The 15,769-nt window shown below is 37.3% G+C and overlaps 3 protein-coding genes across 3 annotated transcripts; 1 reads left to right on the top strand and 2 right to left on the bottom strand.

Moving 5' to 3' along the window:
- Positions 1 to 16: 16 nt before the first annotated feature.
- Positions 17 to 4,052, bottom strand: LOC111792664 (receptor-like protein kinase HSL1). Its single transcript, XM_023674215.1, has 2 exons — positions 1,170 to 4,052; positions 17 to 1,092 (listed from the first exon to the last, which is right to left on the bottom strand). Exons 1-2 carry the CDS (start codon positions 3,811 to 3,813, stop codon positions 743 to 745), a joined length of 2,994 nt encoding a protein of 997 aa, XP_023529983.1. The 5' UTR covers positions 3,814 to 4,052; the 3' UTR covers positions 17 to 742.
- A 4,277-nt stretch (positions 4,053 to 8,329) lies between these two features.
- LOC111792222 (mitochondrial import inner membrane translocase subunit TIM17-2-like) lies at positions 8,330 to 9,374 on the bottom strand. The gene has a single exon (XM_023673570.1). It carries the CDS (start codon positions 9,236 to 9,238, stop codon positions 8,564 to 8,566), a length of 675 nt encoding a protein of 224 aa, XP_023529338.1. The 5' UTR covers positions 9,239 to 9,374; the 3' UTR covers positions 8,330 to 8,563.
- Positions 9,375 to 10,506: 1,132 nt separating this feature from the next.
- On the top strand, positions 10,507 to 14,986 carry LOC111792110. The gene is made up of 14 exons (XM_023673445.1): positions 10,507 to 10,950; positions 11,279 to 11,334; positions 11,399 to 11,573; positions 11,644 to 11,745; positions 11,877 to 11,948; positions 12,076 to 12,192; positions 12,302 to 12,379; positions 12,469 to 12,531; positions 12,610 to 12,706; positions 12,816 to 12,894; positions 12,982 to 13,193; positions 13,371 to 13,516; positions 13,614 to 13,736; positions 14,520 to 14,986. Exons 1-14 carry the CDS (start codon positions 10,843 to 10,845, stop codon positions 14,679 to 14,681), a joined length of 1,590 nt encoding a protein of 529 aa, XP_023529213.1. The 5' UTR covers positions 10,507 to 10,842; the 3' UTR covers positions 14,682 to 14,986.
- Positions 14,987 to 15,769: the final 783 nt, after the last annotated feature.

A 15,769-nucleotide genomic window follows, 5' to 3' on the forward strand; every position in this document is an offset into this window, starting at 1 on the left:
ATGCTCTAAGAGAAGGTTAACAAAGTGTAGCCGTTTAGGCTGCTTGAGCTGAACGAGCTCTATTTTATTATCAGTGTGGTTCTCATCTAGTTTTGAGCTAAAATAGACATGACATCGATTCGTTATTCAAAATTTACAGACTAACCAAGGCAACCTGCCATCTCCATAGCCATTTCTGCTCTGAGGAGTGGCTGGAGTGCAGGGTTCTCCCCAGTCTCGACGTGATGGTGAATCTTGATCGTAAAAAGTGAGACTATTGGAGTGTAACAGCTCTAGTCTTCTGCCGTGTTTGATTTGGTCAGTTACTTATTGTCATCAGCCTCACGGTTTTAAAATGTGTCTACTATGGAGAGGGTCTAGTCCTACTCCGACCAGTGTCTCGCACCGTTTGGTGGCTGGCTCTAATACCATCTGTAATAGCTTAAGCTCACTGCTAACCGATATTGTCCGCTTTGGCACGTTACAAATGGTATCAGAGCCAATCACAAGACGGTGTCCACCGAAGATGTTGGCTCCAAGGGGGTGGATCGTGAGATCCCACGTTGGTTGGAGAGGAAAACCAAACATCCTTATAAGGGTGTGGAAACCTCTCTCTAGTAGACGTGTTTTAAAGTCGTGAGGCTGACGACAATAAGTAACGAATCAAAGCGAATAATATATGTGGTGTGAGCTTGAGCTGTTATATGGAGAGAACCTTGACCGTTCATTTTTCAAGTAACTGTGATCATTTCTCGGTATACTTTCACGATCCGAGTTTCTTCTCTCCATGATTTCGGGGTGTCGAGGTTCGACTACGGATCAAGACTTCCAAAGCCTGGTGCATGGTTGGCCGGTTAGTTGGGAAACTAGAAGTGCAGATCACTCCGAGTTTAAAAACACTGCACATCTCATCAAGATAATGCGGCTCCTTCACATCTTCATCCAATACATCGGCTATTCGCTTGCCTTGTTGAATGCACTCCCAAGCCCACTCCGCCAGAGACGAGTCTTCATCGCCATTGAGGGCATCCTTTCCAGTCGCCAACTCTAAAAGAATTACCCCAAAGCTAAACACGTCGATCTTCTCATTAATTCTCGGTGTTTGAGCATACTCTGCACAAGGAAAGGAACAAGCTTTCAGCTTAGCTAATCAGTATCTTAGATGGGTTGAAACAGGGCAAGTCTCTTACCTGGAGCTATGTATCCAAAAGAGCCCGCCACGGCGGAAACTGAAGCCGCTTCTCCCTGTTTTACCAGCAACTTGGCTAACCCAAAATCTGCTATTTTGGCATTGAGTTCTGAATCGAGTAAGATATTGCTGGATTTCAAGTCTCTATGAATTACCGGAGGTGAGCATTCATGGTGCATATAACAGAGGCCTTGTGCTGCCCCCACCGCTATCTGAAATCTCGTCGGCCAATCGAGGGGGATACCGCAATCAGGCTCCGAACCTGTGATTCTCGGCGGCGAGTTCCTCTTGTGCAGCCATTTGTCCAAGCTTTGCTTCTCCATGTACTCATAAACGAGAAGCCGAGAAGTTTCACTGGAAACGCAACAGAGGAGTTTGATTATATTGTTATGGCGAATCGAACTCAAAACCTTCACTTCCGCCATGAATTCCTTCTCCAGCTTGTGGTCTGACTTTCTGTTGTTCCATATCTTCTTCACGGCCACTGTATCGCCCAAATTATTCACCGGAATCCGGTAAACTTTCCCTGATCCACCACTTCCGATCACGTTATTTTCTGATAACCCAGATAAAAGATTTGCCTCCGAGAAATTCAGCCTTTGAAATGATGTCAATTTCCATTCAATATCTTCTCTGTTTCCAGTTTTCCAGTAGATTTTGGTTGTGAACACAGCAGCAAGTATAAAGAGTATGAACAGTATAACGCCCAAGCTCACAATCAGAGCAAGATGCTGCGATGAAATCGTTCTTGAATTCTGAGATCTCAAATTGCAGCTATTCAAATTTAGAACTGCGTTGTTTGAACAAAGATTTGGATTGTTCAAAAAGCTTCTGGGATAGATTGGGTTTTCAAGTGCCAAGGGGATTGTCCCAGACAACAAATTTGAGGAGAGGTTGAGGAAATTCAGTTTCAAATTTCCTAGTTGAGTCGGAATCATCCCGGAAAGCTGATTCTCTGAGAGATCAAGATCAGTAAGGCTTGGTAAACCACCAAGTTCATCTGGAATTACACCTGAGAGACGATTTCGACTGAGGTTAAGATTGTTCAATGATCTCCATGAAATGATATTCTGTGGAAGCTCTCCGGTGAGTTGATTTCCATCGAGCCAGAGCTTGTTCAACTTCGAAAGAACAGTGAGTTCTTCAGGAATTTGTCCTGTAAATAAGTTATTGCTTGCTAGAAACTCAGTCAAATTCCATAAAGAAGAAAACCCAGATGGGATTTTCCCTGAAAATTTGTTGTTACTGATTTCCAAACTCCCAAGATTCGTTGAGAATCTCTCAGGGAGTTCACCGGTGAAAGAATTGTCGCTCATCATTACAAATGTCAAATTAAGAGACATCCATAGACCCACCGGGATTTTCCCAGAAAAGTTGTTCTTATGAACATCAATCATCACCAAGCTGTTGCAATTCCCAAGCGACTCTGGCAATTCCCCACTAAGATTATTCTCGTATGCAGTAACTCCTAAGAGCTTACCGCCGGAGCACAAGTGCTCCGGCAACCTTCCAGTAAGCTTATTGTTGCCCACCTGAAAACTTCTGAGAACCAAATTCCGGCCGAAATCCGGCGGCAGCGTGCCGGTTAAACTGTTATCGAACAATCTGACATCATCTAATTTTGGAAGACGTCCGATGCTTTCAGGGATTTCTCCATGTAATCGATTTGAAAACAGAAGCAAAGCCTTCAATTGGTGAAGATCGCCGATAGCTGCCGGAATTTCCCCGGTCAAATCATTTACTGATAGGTCGTATTCTACGATATTTTTTGAATCAATCCGAGTCGGAATTTCTCCGGACAGATTGTTCTTGAACAGATAAACGAAACTGAGATTCTTCAGCATAAACAAACTGCTGGGAATTTTCCCTGTCAAATTGTTTTCCGACAAATTCAACGTCTCGAGGTCGGTCAAATTCCCGATCCAATCAGGAATTTCACCCACTAGGTTCGTTTCTGTCATCCATATAAACTTCAATTTCTTCAATTGGGCGAAACTGGGGGGCAATTCCGCCGGTAGCAGAAGTGAATTATAAGCCAACAGTAATTCTTCCAGATTCAACAAGTTACCGATTTCAGATGGGAAACCCCCATTGAATTTGTTCACATAAAGGTTAAGGGATCGAAGCTCTGCCAACCGAGAAATGGATGCCGGAATTTCGCCGGAGAAGCTGTTGCCGCCGAGATTAAGATATTGGAGGCGAGACAAGCGGTGGACATCATCGGGAATTGGACCGTCGAAGTAATTCCGCGCAAGGTTGAGGTAATTAAGCTTCGAACAACTGTACAGAGTGGTAGGAAAGCCATCGGCGATGTAATTGAGGTTAAGATCAAGTTGGGTGAGATTGTTGAGATCGCATAGGAATGGAGGGAAGGTTCCGTTCAAATTGTAGCCACTGAAAAGCAGAGCAGTGACGGAGTTGTTAGTGCACTGAATCTCCGGCCATGTACAATGAGAAGCATTTGAAGAGCGCCAATGGGCGATTGGGGCTTGGTTTTTCCAGAACTGGTTCAATCGGAGCAGAACAGAGTGTTCTTGTTGGTAGAGTTGGGAATTGACATGGTGGGAACAGAGGAGGAGGAGGAGGAGGAAAGAAATGGTTTCGAGAAAAAAGATAAGGGAAGAAAGAAACGCCGTCGTCGTCATGTGGAGAAGATGATGAAGTGTTGGCGTTGTTGTTTGATAGCTCTTCGGCTATGGCGGCTGCGAAAGATTCTGATTATTATTGGAGTTTGGGAGTTGCAGCTGAAGGTGTGAATGCAAAAGGAAGCGTCATAGCCGAAGCTTATGTTTGCTTGAAAATGTCGCCTCTTAAAGGGTTAATATAAATGGACCTCAACTCCCTTTATTCTCTTCTTCTTTTACCACCGCCGCTCTCCACAATAGTATGATATTGTCCACTTTGAGCATAAGCTCTGTGCTTCAGGCTTCCCCAAGAGGCCTCATACTAATGGAGTTAGTATTCTTCCCTTATAAACCTATGATCATTCATTAAATTAGTCGATGTGGGACTTCCATCATCCAACAACTACTTCTAGATCCAATATCAATATTTTTCTTTACCGAATACAAGTTCGAGCCCACCACTAGTAAATATTACTTGCTTTAATCTGTTACGCATCATTGTTAGACTCACTGTTTTTTAATGCAGCTAGGGAGGGAGAAGTTTCTACATACTTAAATGTTTCGTTTCTCTATCCAACCAATAAATGATTTCATAATTACTTATCTCAGTGGTGTCTTCTTCCTACCCAAGGTTATATGGTTGTTATTTCTCTATTGCTTGCTTATATAACGTCTATTTCAAAAATCTCTCTTTGCCCTTGATTTCTAGAACCTTCTCTTAAACCCGAGGCTAGAGGCTCGAGCATACGTCGCTTGGTCGTAGGCGACGCAAGAACGAATTGGCTTAGCTCACTTGTCGTTGGAAAGTGAGTGCCGCACAACCACAAGTCCGTTGAATATTCACAAAAGTCATGCTCTTTAATTACGTTAGATTCTCCCCTATAAGTAGTTTTCAACGTGGAACATCACTATATTAAAGAAAATAACCGTTGAATCTAGAACTTTTGAAAATAGTATTAATTTCATATTTATTATTGGATTTTAATTTTAATTTTAATTTTAATTTTTTTTTTTTTGTAATTAAAAAAAAAAAAAGAGTTTCATAATTTAATAGAAAAAATTGTCGTTTCACAGGAAATTTCGTGGAAATGAAAAGTACCACTAAATGAAAGGTTTGAAAAGTCAAGGTTGGCGGTCAGTCAACGGAACGTGTTAAAGATTCAAAACCAAGGGACATAATTGCTTTGTATTAAAATAAATAAATAAATAAAAACAATTATAATTATAATTAAAATTCCCACTTTCATTTCACTTCACTACTTTTATTCCATTTTTTTCTTTTAGACTTACCAAACAAACTAAACAAAGTCTTCCATTATTTTCCAAATATCTATTATAATAATTCATATGCTTCTAAAATTTTATTTATTCAATCCAATCCGAGTCGGTCAAAGTTTTGATATTATAAATTGATATTCATCAATAGTTTCTTATATATATTTAATTTCACGTGGCGATTGTGATGATACCAACGTGAAAAAGAGATACATGAACTGAATAACACATCGAAATAAGAGCAAATTAAAAAATAGAATAATTAATTTTTTTTTTATGATAATTGAAAGCTACTGTCTATACCAAAAAGGTATACCTTTATTTACGATAATTCAATCATAGAAACTCCAACGGTTAAACATGCTTTACTTAAAACAATTTTATGATTGATGACTTTTTGATTATTTTTTTTATAATATATGTGAACGATCACGAAAGATTTTTCAAAATTTTTGACATTTAATATCATTATTATATATATTTTTTGGAAGATAAAGATGGATGAGAGAGACACGAAATCAAAATTTGCACGCATAAGCAAATAGCTTCCATCTCCAACCTCTCCCACGTGAAAAACTATTATTAATTTATTAATGATTAAATTATATGAAATTTTCCTCATCAAAATAAATTTTATAGTACGAATTAGGAAAATTTTGAATTAAAATGAGTATTTTTCTAAAATTTAAACGTTAAAATATTATTCCATTTGAAAATTTATATATCAAACCAGATAAACTTAAAAGTTTAAATACTAAAATAATATTTTGAACGATTATATAGAAAATTACAATTAAAAAAATATACCCAAGTCGTTTTATTTTATTTTAAATTTAATAATATATTAGAGTAGAGATAATTCAATTATCTAATATTTTAATCAATGATATATCTCCTTAAAATTGACTCGTCGAGTCATTTAAATTAATAACAAAATTTGATAGTATTATGTTGAAAATAATATTTAATTTCTATTACTTTTTTTGGTTTATAAATTTTGGGAAACATATTCTGTTACATTAAAATTATCATTTAATCCGTTTAGTTTAAAACTAAAATTAGGTATATAACAATACATTATTAAAATAGAACAAAAAAAAAAAGAAAAAAAAGAAAAGAAAAGAGAGAGGAGAAAGCAGTGGGATTGGAAAAATTGGAAAAGTGGGGCAGTGGGTATGACCGCACTGCCCTCCTTCCATCATTTGGTACATGAATATAAAGTGGGGCATTCATTGTTACAATTTGGTGTTCAAACTTATTATGAAAACTTTATGGAACATTTGAATTGATGTTCAAACTTATTATTAAAACTTTATGGAACATTTGAATTGACCAACCACCCCGTCAATCACTCACCACTGCACAACTTTTTTCCCTTTCAAATATTTTTATTCTACCAATTTTAATAATATTTACTTCAATTTTGAACTCTACATATTTATAAATAATTTCAATCTTCCTCTTTTTCCTCTCCCTCTCCTTCATAATAATTATTTCAACATATCTGTCTAAATTTTTTTTTTTGGTTTGTTTTAGACTAAATCAATAAAAATACTTGACTTTGTCTTAAAAAAAAAAAAAAAAAAATTTAATTTTTCAAAAGTTTTAATAATATTCTACACCCGTTGAAAATATCTTTATATTTAATTTTAGATGGAAATCGTTGATTATTTGTCTCAAAGGTACCATTAAACATTCAAAAAGTTTCAAATATACTATTTAGTTTTTAAAAGGTTAATTAATACCTTTGAACTTTTTTTAAAAACTTCAAAAACATCTCTAAATAATATTCAAAACTTCAAAAATATTCAAATGATTAATATATGCTGAACATTAATATCATTCAATTTTTTTTTTTAAAAAAAAAGATAAAAAAAAGCTTGAAAATGATCTACAAGGTGCACGTAGATTTAATTCCCTTAAACTTTTAGAGGAGCTTATAAGGTATAAATAGTACATGATTTCTAATCATATATTAACAATAAGAACTTTTAAATTGAAGTACTAACCGTTTCCATAAAATAAAAAAGATAAAAAAAAAATGGTAAATATAGATGGGTGAATATTAAACTTAAATACCAGATTGTTAAAATTTGTGTTTAAATGGTAACTTTAAAATAATATATATTAAAGTAAAATAAAATGGTTAAATAATATTAAAAAAGAAAGAAAGAAAAATATAATGGTTAAAGTCCATAATTTTTCTTATATAAAAATATAATTTAATTTATATTAGGTTTTGCAATCATATATAAACAAACCATCCATAAACAAATGAATACAATATGGTACTAAATTCTTCAACAAATGTCTTAATAAACCAAATATTCAAAATAATTAAAACCAATAATTTTCCATTAGCATAATTCTGAAGAAAATTCCTTGAAACAACCTCTATTTATCAAAATCATATAATAGGTGAAATTGAAAGAGAAAAATATATTTTCTTTGATGGAACAAAATTTTATCAATATCTAATATAACTATAATACAACAAACATTATACGAAAAAAAAAATACAACAAACATTGTAGGGAAAGAAAAGAAAAGAAAAGAAAAGAAAAGAAAAAGAAAAGAGAATTTAGAAATANACATAAACAAAACGTACCAAAAAGTTGGATCGAAAATGGAGCAGCCCAAGGTTTACAGCAGCTTAGCCTTATTCTTACAACACCACCATCAACCAAATAAATGAACACCGACAAAACGAATGAAGGGTGGGGCGTCAACAAAAGGAATGGAAGGGGCCGTCCTTTTCCAACAAAACGTTAGTCAACCGTTGTCATCTTCTCCAATTTTAACCTTTTAGCTCTAATGCTAACCCCAAAATGAAGAAGCTAACCCAAACATCGTCATTTCATTCTCCTTTGAAAGAACCATATCCATGTAGGTTGGGTTGCCTTAGAATTTTCAATTACCATGTGGGGTTAATGCAAGTTTTCAAAGTTCAAGCCAATTATTGATACAAGATCCAAATAATTTAGGCACTACTTTAAGATCAATTAGTTCAATGGTTCATTGAGGCTTTGATGGGTTGTGATTTGAATAGGGATGGGCTGCACCAGCTGTTATGGACTGTTTGAGCACAAAGATGTTTTCAGATACTATTCACTAAGAGTTCATGTTTATAGTTTCATTTCGCAGACGACTTCATGTCTGATGGTGTGCAGCTCTGTGAAGAGGTGAAATCCATGTTTAGTCTTTTGGCTCATTCAATATTTTTCAGAAGGTGGGAAAATTCATGACAATTCCTAAACCAGGCTTCAGAATTCCTTGCCATTTCCCAAGTTAACTTGGTAAATGGTGTTCAAATTGATAGAATATTGTTCTACAATGTCATCGTTACAGACTCACTAACTGTTCCAGAACAAAAAACAATGAAAAAACATTTGCCACTGCAATTTCAATTTCAATTTCAATTCGCGGTGAATATAGAATTTCAATTCTAATGCACTTCCCCTAAGAAACCAAATCTTAGAAAAAGAAAAAGGAATATTTACTTGTATTCGAAATTCGGCACCGGCGGCGAATCAAAGCTCTCCAAAATCTTCGTTTCGCTCTCTCCACGAGTTGCTTCTGAATCCTTTTTCTGTCCGCCATTGAACCATCCTCCGAACCACGATCCCGAGCCCCCACCCGCAGCCTCCTGAGGAAGAGTCTGCGGCGGCGTTAGACCCGGAATCTGTTCCATAGGATAACCAGGAACACCGCCCATAGCACCGGCATCGTCGATCATAATAGGAGCGTTCTGCGGTTGACTAAGAACCTTATTCAGCATGATCCCGGCCCCCTCGATCAGAGCCAACAGAACACCGCCGAACACAGCTGATCGAGCGGAGGCGCCGACACCCTGACGCATCTGGAGGAAACCGCCAGTAGCGGCACCGGCTATGATCGAGTTCCACGGATCTTCCTTCTGGCGGAGGTAAACCATGGAGCAATCAAATGTGGAGAACAAGCCGCCCCATACGGCAAAGCTACCACCAATACGAGGTGCGTTCATTTGGACGGCTTGAGAACCGCCGAGGAGGCGAGATCCTTTAGGAGAACTGTAGACGCCTTTGAGAAAGTGGAAGGCCGAGCCACCAACGGCGCCCATACCAAAGGCGCCACCGATGTCATCGAGGATCCGATCTGGACAAGGCTCCCGAGAAGTCTCCGGCGTTCCCATGGAAGCTTGATCGGAGGGTTATATTGATCGATCAAGCCCTTCTTGTGGCGTAACTACGCAGAGAAAAAAGTCGGCTGAAAACTGCGAATAGGTTTTCTTCGCCCTTGGTTAATGCTAATTGCTACAGAACATACTGTTCGGGTCGGAATAAGAATGGGTTTGCCCTAAAAAATTACTTTAATATTAATTATTAATTTATTTTACCGTCGAATCTAGCCAATGGTTGCATTTTCAATTCTCTCACTAAATATGAATATTTTTTTTTTATATGTTAAAAAAAATCAATTAGCATATAATGTGAATAATTTAGGCCTCATTTTCTGTAACTATTTAGTTTTTATTTATTTTTATTTTCCTTCATTTTTCTATCATGTTCTTTTTTTTTCTAGAAAACATTAAAATTCTCTACCAAATCCAAAAACAAAAATAAGATTATTACTTTTCAAATTTTTATTAACAAATAATAGAACAATGTAACACCTCAAACCCACCGTCAGTCGATATTGTCCGCTTTGGCTTGCTATGTACCGACGCCAGCCTCACGATTTAAATAAGTTTCAAGTTTCTATATCTTTATAAAAATGTTTCACACTTCACTCCTTTAGGTCCAACATCTTGTTGGCAAATGGCCTCCTACTTAACTCTGATATCATGTATAACACAAAGCCCAAACCATCGGTCGGAGAGAAGAACCGGTATGCGAACAAGAATGGTGAGCCACAAAACTAGATTTTGAATTCATTGGTTGGACATGAGCTGACGCGCCCCCTTCCCCATGTTTATCCTTCATAAAAGGAAACAAAGTTGGAGATGGCCCATGGACAACTCATTTCTTCCCTGTGTTTATCCCCCAACTTATTCTTCTTCTTGTCCCGTTGTTCTTATTTTACCCAATTCCTCATTCAGATGGAAATTTATTTTTAAAGAACAGTTATTTTTTTATTTTCTAATCATTAAAATAGATTTTTCATTTAAACACGGGTGGAATGATTCGAACATCTCATCTCATACATTTAAAAAATGACTAACAAAACTAACAAAACTGTACGTGACAGGGTGGATTCAAACATTTAATCTCATACATTTTAAAAATAAGAATTTATTCATTAACAAAATTCCATGTGACAGAATGGTGGGAGATGACATGGAATAATTTGATTGGGACATAAAAGGGATTGATTAAATAAATGAAGTAAGATAAAAAGGAGTAATGTTATGAGTTTGAATTAATTAAGGTAAGGTTGGGCATGGGTAACGGTCTCTCCCTCGTCTCTGGTTTTAAGCTTTGGTGCCTCAATCTCTGCTCCACAACATTACACACTAAAGTTATAATTGTGGATGTTGTTTGCGTCAATTCAGGCCCGCCCCCCTTCTTCCCACTATAAATTCATAAAGACTCTTCCTTTACTTCTTTCCCCCTTCTTCTCTTCTCCATTTTCCTCTGTTTTTCCTTCCAATTCCACGATTTTTGTGCATTCAGATCTCATTATTTCGGCAGGGCGGAGAAAGGGATGCGCCCTTTCGTCCCTTTCTAGGGTTTCTTTTCTTCGTTGCCTTTCCATTGCTCTTTTCCCCCTCTTTTTTTTTTTTGTTTCCTCTTTTCGATGGACGGAGGGGGAGGAACATTCACGTCAATCGACGCCTTTGATTCCTTCCTCTTCTCTCTCAGCAATGCCTTTTCTACTCCTCTCGCTCTTTTCATTCAGATCCAGGTTTGTTTCTGTCTTTTTTAGATCCACCTCTGTTTCGCTCTTTTCAATTCCATATTTTCAATTTCTGGGTTTTTCTGTGCCTCTTTTCAATTTTGATATCTCGCATTCTCAGCTCGTTCTGGGTAATTTAGCTTTTTTCATACCTTTGGGAGTTTCTACTTTTCTCTTCGAATTTTCTAGTGCCTGAGTTATCAGTGTTGGTGAAAGGCAAAGTTTGAATGCATTTTGATTTCTTGCCGTTTGAAATGTGCTTTGCAATTTGAATCAACTTTTGGCTCATCAAACATTAACCTCTCAGTCTCATTTCTTTGAATTTTTGTTGTTGTAGGGATGCTTAATCTGCCTGATTGTTGCATTTGGGTGGGCTTGTGCTGCTTATGTCAGGTACTCAAGTAACCCGAGCCTGTTTGATCGTTGGCCTAGTCTTAACTTTTCATTCCTTGTGCAGGAATAGAGAGATTAAACGTATAAAGGGGAGAGCTCGAGCTGGCAATAGCTTTGCTTTTATTTGCAACGACATTAGTGAACTCGAGCACTCCAATCAGGTCAATTTACCTAGAGTGACTGTTATTATGCCTTTAAAAGGCTTTGGAGAACATAACTTACACAATTGGAGAACTCAGGTGAGCTTTCCTTTTTCTTTAACTGTTGGCACATGTTGTGTTGCCTTCTCATTTATGAATGAATTTCCAGGTAACATCCCTTTATGGAGGTCCTTTAGAGTTTCTTTTTGTGGTGGAAAGTACGGAGGATCCTGCTTACAATGCTGTACTGCGCTTGCTATCTGATTATAGGGTTTGTATAAATACATTGTTCTTCACCAATTGTTTTCATTCATAGTTCTTGTCATCACTATTCATAGGAAGCCTAGAGTTCACATTTTTTTCACTATCCACTTGCTTCACTTGTATGCATGTTGTTTACAGGATGATGTTGATGCTAGAATTCTTGTGGCTGGTCTAGCAACAACTTGCAGCCAGAAAATCCACAATCAGTTGGTATGTGATAAATTTGTATAATCTTGATTTAGTACTTTCTGATGCAAAAATCTGTCTCAGAAATAAATGATGGGATATAATAAGATTTGGTTCTTATCAACATTGAGAATATAATGCTCGTCTGCAGGTCGGGGTGGAGAAAATGCATAAAGATAGCAAATATGTGCTATTTTTGGATGATGATGTTAGGTTACATCCTGGAACAATTGGTGCTCTCACAGCTGAAATGGAAAAAAACCCTGATGTATGTTACCATTCATTAGGAGTAGTTTCTTGTCTGGATGTCTCTTTTGGACTGCATATTGCTTGCATAACTCAGTTTTACGTTTAATTCTAGTTGAGATTGTATGCAGATATTTATCCAAACTGGATACCCGCTCGATTTACCTTCGGGGAGTTTAGGGAGTTACTGCATCTATGAATATCATATGGTATTCTTTTTTAACTTTATCTAGAAGAAGAGGAATGTTTTTATGTAGAATTGTTGGGTTTGAAGTACTTTTATGTGTCAACTTTACAGCCTTGTTCAATGGGCTTTGCTACTGGTGGAAAGACATTTTTTCTTTGGGGAGGTTGCATGATGGTAAGTAGATTTGACGTCGTTGTACTATTGTAACATGTAAGAGATCGAGTTTTCATAACTCGAATTGACCTGTTGCAGATGCACGCTGACGACTTTCGATATGATAGTTATGGAGTGGTCTCTGGACTACGAGATGGTGGATACTCGGACGATATGACTCTAGCAGCTATAGCTGGTAACATACAAATTACTGATCCTTATCAAGAGAAGAGGATATTTAAAGGGGGAATAGAAGCACAAATTTACATTTAATTCATTCATTCAAATAAACTGTTTCATTTCAGGTGCTCATAAGAGGCTTATTACATCACCTCCTGTTGCAATTTTCCCTCATCCTCTTGCTAGTGATCTAAACTTGGGAAGGTCTGATATCTATATAGACAAATATAGTGTGCCAATCTTGTTTTGTTTATTTACTTCCATGTTTGTCCTCTTTTACTGACATGGCAGGTATTGGAATTACTTGAGGAAACAAACTTTTGTTTTGGAATCATACACGTCACACGTTAACAAGATGATGAACCGGGCACTGTTTACTTCTCATTGCTATCTGTCATGGGGGTTTGTGGCACCATACTTTATGTCTATGATTCACGTCGCTGCAGCACTACGTTTCTACGTTAAAGGGTACTCACTCGAGGAAACAGGTTTTAGTACTGTGGGTGAGTACACTGCTTTCCAATTTAGTTAGGTTGATCCCCGGGTGGGTTACGTTTCACGTTCACTTTGCTCGATGCTGAATGTGAATATGATGAATTGTTTTTGGAATTGGAGCTTTGCTGTTGTGTTCAGTTTTTTGAGTCGTCACAGCTAACTGTTTTGTTGTTCTTCCATAATAGGTATGTTAATGGTGTGCAGTCTTGCTGTGTGCACTGTTATAGAACTCTTCTCAATGTGGAACTTGACAAGGGTAGAAGTTCACTTATGCAACATTCTGTCACCGGAGGCTCCCCAGCTCTCTCTTGCTTCCTACAACTGGGGATTGGTAAACATAATACAATCCAGTTGTTTGGGTTAAGTTATTATATCATGGCATCTCTTGATTAGATTAGTAAATATAGCATTTGTTTTTGGATGTGCAGGTATTCATTGCAATCTTGGTGGATAACTTTTTGTACACTATTTCTGCAATACGTTCTCATTTTTCTCAATCAATCAACTGGTCAGGCATCCGATACTACTTGAAAGATGGGAAGATACACAAGGTAAGTTGGCTAAAGCCTTATATTATATGACAAGATAAAAGACTGCCCAATGAACTGGTGTGTTAGCTTAAGAAAATTGTCCGAGTTTATTTGTGTAGATCCCACATTGGTTGGAGAAGAGAACAAAGCATTCTTTATAAGGATGCGGAAACCTCTACCTCTCTCTAGCAGATGCGTTTTAAAAACTTTGAGGGGAAGTCCAAAGAGGACAATATCTGCTAACGGTGGGCTTGGGCTGTTACAAATGGTATCAGAGGCAGACACCAATCGGTGTACCAGCGAGGACGCTGGGCCCCAAAGGGGGGTGAATTGTGAGATCACACATTGGTTGGGGAGGAGAACAAAAGCATTCTCTTTATAAGGGTGTGGAAACCTCTCCCCAGCACACACATTTTAAAAACCTTGAGGGGAACCCCGAAAGGAAAAACCCAAAGAGGACATGTGATGTCCCACCTTGGTTGGAGAGGAGAACAAAACACCCTTTATAAGGGTGTGGAAACCTTCCCCTAGAAGACGCATTTTAAAGTCTTGAGGGGAAGTCCAAAAGGGAAAGTCCAAAGAGGACAATATCTGCTAGTGGTGGGCCTGGGTCGTTACAGGACAATATCTGCTAATGGTGGGGTTAGACGGTTACAATTTGCTTGCCACCCAGAGGAGGTGGTTGCTTTGGTTCTTGCTGGGCAAGAAAAGGCTATCTGAAGTTGATATTGTAGTTTAATGACCATGGTAACGAAAGAATAGCCTAGGCAGCCAGTTATGACTAGTTGTTTTCATGCTCTGCAGATTGAAAAAAGTATACCGAAAGTCGATACGGGTCCGATTTATACGGATTTGGGAGGGAAGCATTTGTATGGAAAGAAAGGAATGGCTCCAAAGGTTTCATTTCTGGGTTCCTTGGCTAAAAGTTTGGCACAATGGCGCCAGCCTAAGAAATTTGATAGCTAGGATAGGTGGTTGGGTTGTTCACAAGAAGTGCTAATTATTGATATGGCGTGTTCTAACTCTCTGGGAGTACTGGGCTGCCACTCCATTTGTTGATTGAACATAGAGTTATAGCTACTTTCTCTTCATTCTTTTCTTTATTCCATCAAATTTGATTCTTGTACACCAAACACCTCTCGCGATTTGGCAGTGAGTTTTTCCTGTTTCTTGTAATTTCAAATACACCGTGTAAACTTGAGCTGTGAAACAATGAACTTGTGATTTGCCATCTTGTTTTCTGTTTGAAATGATATGAAGATTTTAGTGAATGTCGATGGTGCAAGTGTTGATCTTAGCGTTGCCATAAATGTTATTGTGCATTTGGACACAAATAACTGGCTTTGGCTTTGTTAAGTAGTTAGTACAGACAACATGTGATGGGGTGGACTGTGCCACAATCATGGCACAATCGTATTAGACAGCAATAACTTTGATAGTACGGACTTCAAGCTATGTCAAAGGTTGAGAGAGATGTCATGATACAATTGACAAGGACAATGTATCATCTAACATACTAAGGAAAGTGTTCAAAAAAGTCATAAGTCAAGCTAAGATATAACCAAGATTGGAACGGTGTTAGTACTGTTGGTAATAAGCTAAACAGGGACCATAACTTTTTATGTAACTCGTCAGTGGAGGATGTAGAGTTGTTGAAACAATCCTGGAGGACGGCGTTTCCCTAAGTTGGCGACAATTTTAAAATAATTAATCTCACATACATATTTAGATCTAGAAGATTCTACTAAAAAACGAATAATTTCATATAAAAATATTTTTATATGGATTTTTTTAGAAAATAGAGCATAAAAAAAAAATATAAAGTTGAGAATTATAAATATAGAAAATAAAATAAAAAAGTTGAAGTGGGGGGAAGATGATGGAATGGGAACACACTTAGAATTTCCATAATTGGAAAAAATAAGTTATAAAGTGATTAACAACAACTCCACCTCCTAACTTGCGTTCATACTAATGAATCATTCACGACAATTTGACATACCTTTCTTGGGATAACATATTTAAACATACAACTTTTTTATTACTTAATTCGC

Source organism: Cucurbita pepo, chromosome LG04 (genome assembly GCF_002806865.2).
Source record: "Cucurbita pepo subsp. pepo cultivar mu-cu-16 chromosome LG04, ASM280686v2, whole genome shotgun sequence".
Classification (NCBI taxonomy): Eukaryota; Viridiplantae; Streptophyta; class Magnoliopsida; order Cucurbitales; family Cucurbitaceae; genus Cucurbita; species Cucurbita pepo.

Excerpts from the sequence above, each read along its gene's own strand:
- LOC111792110 (XM_023673445.1), top strand. The coding sequence starts at position 10,843 with ATGGACGGAGGGGGAGGAACATTCACGTCAATCGACGCCTTTGATTCC. Across the intron at positions 12,193-12,301 it reads AAATGGAAAAAAACCCTGAT|ATATTTATCCAAACTGGATA; the intron begins GTATGTTACCAT and ends GATTGTATGCAG. Across the intron at positions 12,380-12,468 it reads GCATCTATGAATATCATATG|CCTTGTTCAATGGGCTTTGC; the intron begins GTATTCTTTTTT and ends TCAACTTTACAG.
- LOC111792222 (XM_023673570.1), bottom strand. The coding sequence starts at position 9,238 with ATGGGAACGCCGGAGACTTCTCGGGAGCCTTGTCCAGATCGGATCCTC.
- LOC111792664 (XM_023674215.1), bottom strand. The coding sequence starts at position 3,813 with ATGACGACGACGGCGTTTCTTTCTTCCCTTATCTTTTTTCTCGAAACC. Across the intron at positions 1,093-1,169 it reads TTTTGGATACATAGCTCCAG|AGTATGCTCAAACACCGAGA; the intron begins GTAAGAGACTTG and ends TTCCTTGTGCAG.